This window comes from Dicentrarchus labrax, unplaced genomic scaffold (genome assembly GCF_905237075.1).
Source record: "Dicentrarchus labrax unplaced genomic scaffold, dlabrax2021, whole genome shotgun sequence".
NCBI lineage: Eukaryota > Metazoa > Chordata > Actinopteri > Moronidae > Dicentrarchus > Dicentrarchus labrax.
In genome coordinates this window covers 4,970,461-4,980,910 of record NW_026136712.1, presented here as the reverse complement: position 1 = coordinate 4,980,910, position 10,450 = coordinate 4,970,461, and the positions used below count along the sequence as shown (strand labels likewise).

Genomic DNA, 10,450 nt, shown 5'->3' with positions numbered 1-10,450 from the left:
ACATTGTTCTTCCTTTTTTTTAATAAAGGCATTTTCATATTTCATATTTTGGTGGTACAGAATTCAAGTTTTTTATAGATTTGGTTCACAAAAGAATCACATATTTAACTGAGCAAACTTCCCTAGATGAAACAATTCCTTAAAAAGTAGCTTAAATAATGGTACAGTACAAAAATAAGTGGGTGTATCACAAAGTGTATGTTTTTTTTCTTATGAGGAAAGTACAGTGGCACAGTATTTTTCTTTGTAGAAAAAATAAAATAAAAAAGTTCCTCCTTTTTTTTTTCTTTTCTTGATGTTAGTTTTGTAGCAGACAGCCGGTTAGAAAATGATACATTCACTGGCTTTCTTCATCCCGCTAGTAGAAGGCACTAAAGAGCAGACTTGGATTAACTAGTACTTGCACATATGGCTTGTTCTTTCATATTTAGATGCCAAAGAGACAATTTCCTCCCACACAGGACAATACAGTCAGTGCCAGAAACTTAAGACAATCACAGAGGAGTATGTATGCTGTGTTTGCACCTGCTAATTGATCCAAGTCTGCAAAGGAGTTCAGGCTTAAGTCAAAACCAGCAGTAAGTGCCCTGAAAGAAACTCTTCAGTTCCACTGCCAGCTCTGAAGCTCAGAGTCAGACTGAACGAAGCTGAGCTGATCCTCAACCCTGGTTTGTTACATTGGGACAAAAAGGCGGTTCTACTGTGTCAGTCCTGCATCTTTAGCCATGCCGTAGAAGATTCCTCTCTGTGATAGGAGGTTTGTGGGAGTGTCAAACTCAGCTATCTGTCCCTTGTCCAGCACCAGCACTCTGCAAGAAGAGAGAGGAGAGAAGGATTCATTCATGAAGCCTGCATCCTTTTTCATAACATGCTAAATGCATCTACATATGCATTTTAAGGTCAACTCCACCTTATTATGACTATGTCGCATATCATGTTGGCTTTTACTTGTTTTTAAGGCACTTCATGGTCTTGAACCAGCATACATGTCACACAGGCTCACAGTGATCACAATCCTCGGATTAATCGATTAATCGCTCTCGTCTATAAAATGTCAGTTGCTCAGTCTTTAAATGTATTCATTTGAAAACCCAAAGATATTTGATGATTTAAAGCAGAGAAAACTCCATATTTTAATTACAATTAAATGTATTACAAAGTACAATTAAGTGTACTTTGTGTTGTTTATAAATTCTTAGGATTCCATAATTACTACATGTTATTATTTCATTCTGTGGTGGAGCCATACTGCTTTTCTACTTCTACTTTAGTCCATATCCCAGAATGCTTTTTGACAATCACTGAGAAGATCCGAAACCTCAGTGGTTTCACTGTTATGTGAGTACTGCTTCTAGCTGACCACTGTTGATGAAGAAATGAGTGTCTCTGCTTCCTTTACAATAACTTGGAATCATGAAATTCATTATGATTCAGTTCTCCAGATGTTCTCCACTGGAGTGCTGCTGCAAATACTTTACCATGATGGCATGTCACGTACAACACATTAGTTTGAATGATTTACAGCTTTAAAGGTTTTGTGTTGGAGTTTTCCTTTAAAGCAAGTATTCATACACCGTATACTGAACCTTGTGTAATCCATGATGGTGTTGAGTCTGTGAGCGATGGTAAAGACGGTGCAGTCCTCAAACTGAGTCCGAATGGTGGACTGGATGAGATCGTCCGTCTCCAGGTCGATAGCAGCCGTAGCCTCATCCAGGATGAGGATCCTGGTCTTCCTCAGGAGAGCTCGAGCCAAACACACCAGCTGCCTCTGGCCCACGCTGTACATACAACAACACAGAGACAGAGAACCTTCAGTGTGTCTGGCAGCTACGACCTTTCATTCCAACGTTTATCTATTCCTCTGAGCCCACCTGAGGTTCTCTCCTCCCTCTGAACACTCCAGTTCCAGTTTTGCCGGCTGGTTGCTGACAAACTTGTGGAGGTGAGAATGTTGCAAAGCTTTCCACACCTCTTCATCAGTGTAGCTCTCAAAGGGGTCCAGGTTCATCCTCAGTGTGCCAGAGAACAGCACAGGCTCCTTTGGCAGAGAGAACGAGAGCAATCCTGTATTTATTTGGTTTTGGTGGCTTGGGAGTATGTTTAGTAGCTTTAAGTCATGTGCAGTAGAAACAGTATTCACATTATTATTTTAAGATTACATTAAGAAATCCAAAACCCAAATATGACATTTACAAACAGAATTGAATTCATGTTCTGTTCAGGAATAGTCACTGGCTGTCTTGGTGAGAGTCAGATAAGCAGATTGATGTAATTCTCATATCTGTACACTACATATGAAGCTAGGACCAGCAAATGATAAACTTAGCTTAGCATAAAGACTGGAAACAGCTAGCCTGGCTCTGTCTGAAGGTAAAAAGAGTTATGTGCTGGGACAATTTCAAGTGACTTCTGGCGGCTGCTGGTTGCTTGACAACCTCATAATGACACCAGGGAGTCACTGCTCCCAACAAGGAACAGTTCCAGCACAGAACTCCCAGTAAAACCACAACTTGTAGTTTTGACATTGTGATTTTTGTATGGATTGAGCAACTGACATAAAATATGTTCATTAGTGTGCTTTAGATTAAATATATATCAGCTCATCTAACTCCTGGCAAGAAACCAAATAAGCGTATTTGCCAAAACTATTCCTTTAAAGGCAGACACAAAATATACTAGGGATTTAAGCTGCTGATAAAAACTTATATTTTATCTTTAACTCAAAAATGAATCACTAGTCATTTTAGCACTAAAATGTTCATTCATTTTTCATTTGCTAGAGACTCAGAGAGGTGAACAACAACCACAGCCTGGAACACAATCTGATGAAGGCTGCTACTATCCTGCCATGCATTATATCATAAATATATTATATTTCCATCAGAAGTACTAGGCTTTAAATTTTGATATCTGTTAAATGAGAAGTTTTTCCTCACCCTTGTCTTATGTGTGTGTGTTAGTGTGTGTGTGTGTGTGTGTGTGTGTGTGTGTGTGTGTGAGTGAGTGTGTGCTGTGTACCTGTGGAATGATGGTGAGTTTGGACCTCAGGTCGTGCAGACCTATCTCAGATATCTTCACCTCGTCGATGGTGATGTCTCCTGCTGCAGCTTCCAGCAATCGGAAGAGGCAGAGCGTCATTGAGGACTTGCCGGCCCCTGTACGACCCACAATGCCAATCTGTACAGAAACATACACAGAGCTCTGATTAATGAAGCCAGCCTGTTGATCCACTTATTCTTTATTGATCGCCTTGTCAAACCCTCCCCACCTTCTCTCCTCCTTTGACGTTCAGTGTGAGTTTCTTCAGGACGAGGTCCAGTCCCTCTCTGTATCGAACGCTGTAGTCTTGGAATGCCACGTTTCCCTCCATGGGCCATTCAGGTGGGGGCTTCTTGTCCTCCACCTCCCAGGGAGCCTATGAACACAAACGCAGCATTTGTGACCAGGAAAACTTTCTGAACAACTCATTACCCTGCTGGGCTTTTTGCAGAGTTGATTTGTTTATCATTCTAAACACTCGGAGAGTTGGACTTCTGTGCGTGCAGAGTCACTCAGAGCTGCCAAACATTTATTTCCCCTCTGGGACACACTGGATGCTCCAAACAAAGGCTTTCACTAACAACTATACCAGCTCTAGAAGGGGCACATAGAGTGATGGCTGCTGAAAAAGTACACTGTGTACAGTACAAATGCCCTGTTAGTCTTATGTATCAGAGGGGCCCTTGTTGGCACCAGGTAATCTTAACATTTCTGGATCTAGTTATAGTTTATAGGTCCTGTGTTGTTTGAGAACATGACTTGGCAGCAGGACAGTTTTTTGGAATGTGGGTAAATTCCTGCTTTTAACTGCAGCACGAAGCCAACACTATTTTACTTTTGAAAGCAAACACATGCACAGTCCAACTGCAGCTTCTGTGGAATATTCGAAGGGAGCAGAAGAGGACATAATGTGTATGTACACAAAAAACACACACATACCTCTGTCTTGGTCTCAGAGTACTCCTTCACTCTCTCCACCGCTACTATGTTGTTCTCCAGATCTGAAGTCATTCGCACCATCCAGTTCAGAGACATGGTCACCTACAACATTAATGCAGTCTTTCGAGTGTTGTTTAAAAGCTCTTTCTATGCCATATAACTTATTTCAGTAATCCCCAGTAAGCACTCCTGCTGTTGCCTGGGGGGACGTGGATTAGCTCAACTAATTTGAAAAACTATAAATTATAATTAGACTTATATATTCACATATAAAAGTCAGCTGTGCGTGAAAACGTTAGCAGGCGGAGCAGAGAGGGCTAAATAGTTAGCTGAAAGAATGAATAGTTCAAATAGCTTAAATTCATAGATACATTGTTAAAATAGTTAGCTAAGATCATGAATAAATGGGTCAAAACGTCAACTTCTGCTCTCCATCTGGTAGTAGTACACATAGTAGTACAATCCATACCAACCTAAATTAACAATTCAATTGTATGAACTATTAACAATATCCACGTTTATAATTCAACAGTGTTGAACTGCAGATTTGGGTGTTAATTCTCTGTGACTTGGTTATAAGAGTGGCTCCTTTCCCTTTGCCCCTAGTAATTTGACCCAATATAAAACTAATACGTTTTTGTAACTTTAACATCGGACGTGGGGAACACTGACTCAACACTAAACATTTAAAAAACTGGTGACATATACATACTGTATCAAAAAAGACAGCATATATTGTCCTAGCTACCTATCTATGCTAGGGCTCATAAAACTAACCCCAGCTGCTGATTTGTTAACAGTTCAATGCTACAGATCCTCATAGATCAGCTCATATTACAGTTGTTAGTTCGTAGCGTACCTGTAGAGCGTAAGACACTGACAGACCCACGAGGCCGGGGTTCAGATTCTCCTTTCCAGTCACAGCAAACAGAGCAGCAAACAACACAATGCAGTTCCCAATGAACTCGATACGCACGCCGAGCCACCTGTACGACAGTGTTATAGCAGGGTTACACTACACACAACACGTCAGAGCTCATGGAGAGCTGAGGAACCTAACCCTAACCCTTCTGGTATAAATACTCTATGCACACAGTGTTCTCATGTCTCATACATAAAATAATGATTAGTTCACTTGTTAATCAATTACTATAGGCTTTTTTCACAGCAGACATTATAACATGTCAGGCACAGGTGTTAATAAGCTAATAAGATTAATAATGGCTAATGATTATATTTAGATGTTCCAGTCCCAAGGCCCTGATTTTGTGCCAGCTGGCTCACTGGCATGGCTTACTGGGACACATGGAACAAAGCCATTGATAATGGTTTTAGTAACACCTGTGCTTTTCTTGCTATGACCAGTTAAAATGGCTGCTGTAAAAAAGGTCTATCAAGTAGAGTAAAGAAGAGAAGGAAAGTGTGCTGTCAGATTTTCCCGTATAATAAGTATACTTTGAACGGTAAGTGAACACTCATATCTGTTGTACAATGAGTGAGCTCATCCCTCTGCAGGGAGTCTATTCCGTGAAACATGTGGCAGCAGATATGTTCCAGTGTTGAAACGTTTTTCACCTTCTGTACTCTACACTAGTTTGACTTTAGCATGTGCTGAAGCTTTTTCACTTATGGTATTTATTGGATAAGTACAGGACACAGTTGTTGAATAATGCATGTTACGTATTAGCATCTACTGAAGAGCATATGGGCACTCTGTTTCAAGAAAGCTGGACTCATCATTATTTCTCCTCTCATGGTATCTTTTGGTATGAACCGTCAGTTGTTTAATAAATATGTTAAATTAAACATCTGCTAACTCATTTTTCAGTCCTAAAGTTTTCACTGGCTGTCATACATACCGGCACCTCTAAAGCTATTCCACATGTTGTATTTTGTAAAAGTTGTGCTTTTATGGTAGATTATGTGCTAGACTATTTCTTGGGGGGGAGCGGTGACTTCCTGGAGTCACCACATAGTCATCACCATAAGACATCAGCGGAGACCGACAGAAAATGCGCGGTGGTTGCTAGCATCAGTTCTATCAGAACTGGAGAGTATTTCGTTATTGAAAGAAGAGCGAAGAGCAGCATTGAAGGCTTTTCTTGATGGAAGAAATGTTTTCACGATGTAAGGGAATCACCTGCCAAGTATTTTTTAAAGTGCCTGCTCTTTTCCAGCGGCCTTCCAAGATGGGTCTGTGTAACAAACCATCTGTCACAGTCAGGTTATTTTGTTATCTTTGGACGGATCCAACTGTTTCACAATTTCCAGTCCTTGAAATCAGCTAAGCTAACCGTCAGGCTTCATATTTACTGTACAGATAACAGCTGTATCAATCTCGCCGTCTAACTCATGGCAAGGAAGTGAACAAGCATCAAACTATTCCTTTACCCATCACAGCATTGGCTGTGTAAAGAAGGATAAAAGATGACACAAAGTCTTTTCAACACAACTGGAACACAGCTGCTGTTCTGCTGAGTTGAAACAGGACACTTACCTGTTGGACACTATACCAGGGTAGTAACTCTTTTGGTTGTCATCCACTCTCATATCACTCATCAGAACAAAGGCAGAGTGTCTGCCATAGGCTCGGATTACACTACAGCCAGTGACGGTCTCAGAGAAATGGGAGTATATGGGCGAGCGGCTGACTGACTCCAGGCGCTTTAGCTGCCGAGACGTCGCAACGTAAAATCTCTACAGGGGTCAAAAAACAAACACAACATTACAACCGAACAGGACGTCACAAGATGCTATACAGATAATCAAAAATTATGATGCACACAGATGAGCCCACACACATACACATTCGCACACACGCAGAGCAATAAAGAAAGCCTGTGTGAACCAAACACCTGCAGTGCTCAGTCCAATTTACACATATTTGATAGGCCGCCAGCTCATCTTACATAAGCTCCTCAGAGGTGGCGAGTTCAAAGTCTACATGCAAATCAGCTCTACTGCATTAACCTCAGGAATGTCTTAAACAAAAATGTGCAAAAGCACTGCTGATGTCAAGCTGCAGGTGTTTTGATCACACATATTTCTGCATTAAAATCTAATTTATAGCTTAATAAAAATTACATTGAAAAAGTTAAAAGCTTAGCTTCCCTTTGTATCCGTATGTGCAATCATATTATAGTGAGTGGTTTGGCTTTCATTTGCAGAATTTGGACATGTATCATTCAAACAGAAGCCCCTCAGACGGTAAGATTATAGACAAATGATGCAGCAAAGACACAGGCCATGCAGGATGGATGCAAGACAAAGCCATAGGGATCATATGAGCTTGTGTCAGTACAGCTGATTTTAGTCATTTGGAGGTCAGGTTAGGATAAATGTTAAAGGTGAGCACACAGTTCCTAAATGCCCCATGAGTCTCTGCTTTATAATGACTTTAATTTGTAACTGATGATTCAAGTCAAGATTATTTGTGTTTGAACAGATTTATAATTGTAAGTATGTTGAGGAAATTCCTGGAAGTCAAAAAGCTATAGTGAGTTAGCAGCTTATATTACACGGACTGATATGAAATGTACGTATGTGTGTGTATGTAATGAGTGACTGATGAATAATTGTTTAATTAGCCTCTATGGGCTTGGTTGAAAGCTAACATTGTATGACATCTGCACAGTGGGGTTAAAGGGCTACTCCAACAATTGAATATGTCCCTTTCATAAAGTTGGGGGACTCATAAGACTAACAAAAGAATTATCAAAACTGAGATATCCCAACCTATAGTTCCTAGAAGGGGTCAAATCAAATTTTGAAAAGTTCCCTCCCGATCCCAGAAGACATTACACAGCTACTTTCACAGGCAGATTACTCCTTGTGACAAGTAATCTGAACCTTGTGTGTAAAATTAGAGGAGTTCCCCTTCAACAAGATGTAATAGCAGAATTATGCCAAACTGTGCCATCTTGAGGTCAGATACGGGAGTGTGTTATGATCACTAGAAGGTGTATTATTAACAAATATAGAATGGCCATTAAAATACTTTACATGTTGGATGATTTGTAATTATTATATTACTTTTGGTTTCAGTTACACTCTCACACACACACACACACACAGAAAAATAAATCAATACTGCAGTGATAAACACTACACACACCACTGTTAACTGCTGTCAGACAGAGCTGCTCCTGTGGGAGGAATAACCTCATTAAACCTCAGTTGTTGTAGCTATCTGGCAGGCCTGATGTACAAAGAGGTCCCTCCTGGCACTCAAGATCTCAACAGAGGTTAGAAAAAGACTGGAAGGAACAAAAAGAGCTCACCTAGATATATTTTAACCTATCATTAAGCTTCTTTCAGTTAGTAGGACATTGAGTAGCAAAACAACAGTTGAGATTAGTTCCGACTGGAAGTTGTATTTCCTGTATGAATATACACATACAGTATAACTAGTGAGATTATTTCTGCCTCTAGAGCAGCCCTGCCTCTGAAAAGGTATGGCATACAACTAGAGTTTTAATTAGTCATAAAAATAAATCTGAATTCAAACGTATGTTTTGTTTCATATAGGAATGTAACGATATATCGCAAGACAGTTAAACTGTGATACAAATATGTGAAGATTCAAACCGGTGAGATGAAAAATAAACCATGATACTCTTTTTGAACAGCAGAGGGCGCCATCTACTTTTGACATTGCTTGTTTCACGTCCTACATCGCTGTATCAAGGCGCAACAACATGGCTGCCGCATGTGAAGACCAGTTTAAAATCAGAGGTGTGGCAGGTGTTTATACCCTACCTCAGAAAATATAAGAGAAAATATATATTTTGTAGATTTTTGTCTGAGAAATAAAGGAATGTTTTTCAGTCATAATTTGTTTTCAATCTCATATTGTTAAAAAAATTGAGAAAATGATATCGTGAACCCAGTATTAAGAATTGTATCCAGTTGAGTGTATCGTTACATCCCTAGTTCCATGGTACAACCCTACAAGATTATTGATGTAACAAAGTGGTGCTGCTGACTAGAGCTTCCTCGGTCTAAAACGTCAGACTGGCCACTGAGGCCACCAGCCAGCTATAACTACTGGACTACACATCCCCTACAGCACTAGAACAGTAGTGATCAACGTTTGAACTACATGCAGCAGTCTACCAGCACACACACTCAACAACACTCGCAGACATGCATGTCGTATTAATGAGTTAGCAGACTCGTTTCCTATTTACCTGAACCCACCAATAGAACACCATTAATGGGGCTATGACTATGAGGAACATTGGGGTGAGGGCAGAGCATATGAGCAGCACATTCAGAGTGTACCAGAAAGTGCGCATCCATATGTCAATATTGTCTGGGATGTGGGAGTCTATAGAATCCATGTCTTTGCTGAAGCGGTTTAGTAACCGCCCAGTGGGGGTGCTCTCGAAGAAGGCCTGCGGAGCTCGCAGGACCCCCTGAAGCATGTTGTGATGCATGAGCTTGGCTGCCCGCAGCATACTGTAGGCCCGGCACAACAGGCAGTTAACCAACAACAGCACACCTGCGAGAAGGGGGGAGGGGAGGGGTCAAGTGTGACAACACAACAACGCCTGCGTTAAATAGATTAGGACCCGTTCCTTATGTCTAATGAAATGGCAGCTTACACAGAGTCACATTCAGCACTTGATTGAGTTTTTTTAAACACCTCATGAGCATGAAAACAACACAGTTAAAGGTGTTTTTTTTTTTTTTTAAATCATCAGTTCTTTTTTGGTGCTGCTCCGTCTTCCTTTTGTGTTATCACTGCTCAAGCTAACGACCAGGTCTAATATTGACAATGTGTGTGCTCCAGATAAACAGAAAACATCAGATGCAGCACGTCTTGCGTGCCGGCACAGTTCCCTAAAAGTAGAGGGGGTGTCAGTACAAGTCAAGTAGCACAACTTTGGTGTGAGAAAGTAAACCTCTTTCTCCTTCTATCACTACATATCTCACATGGCTACCCACAGTGATATTAATTTGAATTGTGTATTCAGCCCACACAGGATGTCATCTGCATCCCACCACCAGTGCCATTTTTTAGTCTGTATACCTCACTGCATTAGAATTATTTGTATGTAAGGTAACATGAGGCCGGGGATTGCTGTGGCATTCTGCTGCTTGCCATTATTAAATTAATGTAACTGATGGAAAACACAGAATTTTAGGAAATCATATTTAATACGGCTCCATGGATCAGATCAGTGCATCGCTTGTCCTAATCCAACCTCTTATACAACCGCCACTCAGGTACATTAGAGTTGTGCTTCTAAGCAGGAAGTTAACACATATCTATGAGTCAAGCTTGCACTGAGTATCCTGGAGGTTTAGAACAGCAAATGTAAAATCTCCTATAAAGATCTGCTTATTTCTAATCGATCTTATCATTATTTATTTATAAAAGAATTTGTAAGTATCAAGATCCACTCTGTTACACACACAAACTACCTGCTATATAACCAGCCAACTAATTTACTATTTCAGCATC

At 40.5% G+C, this 10,450-nt stretch overlaps 1 protein-coding gene across 3 annotated transcripts in view; it reads right to left on the bottom strand.

Annotated features, from left to right (window-relative positions):
- Positions 1 to 3: 3 nt before the first annotated feature.
- abcc3 (ATP-binding cassette, sub-family C (CFTR/MRP), member 3) overlaps positions 4 to 10,450 on the bottom strand; it is a 48,349-nt gene continuing 37,902 nt past the window's right edge. Inside the window, exons 23-31 of one of the 3 annotated variants that reach the window (XM_051418824.1) lie at positions 9,171 to 9,484; positions 6,479 to 6,678; positions 4,841 to 4,967; positions 3,982 to 4,083; positions 3,272 to 3,418; positions 3,022 to 3,180; positions 1,875 to 2,041; positions 1,587 to 1,781; positions 4 to 809 (exon numbers count right to left, since the gene is read on the bottom strand). In XM_051418824.1, the coding sequence (XP_051274784.1) occupies positions 698 to 809; positions 1,587 to 1,781; positions 1,875 to 2,041; positions 3,022 to 3,180; positions 3,272 to 3,418; positions 3,982 to 4,083; positions 4,841 to 4,967; positions 6,479 to 6,678; positions 9,171 to 9,484 (1,523 nt within the window). In that variant the 3' untranslated portion in view covers positions 4 to 697. Of the gene's footprint in view, positions 810 to 1,586; positions 1,782 to 1,874; positions 2,042 to 3,021; positions 3,181 to 3,271; positions 3,419 to 3,981; positions 4,084 to 4,840; positions 4,968 to 6,478; positions 6,679 to 9,170; positions 9,534 to 10,450 lie in introns of those variants that run through there. The other 2 variants (XM_051418825.1, XM_051418826.1) reach the window with 2 other exon arrangements.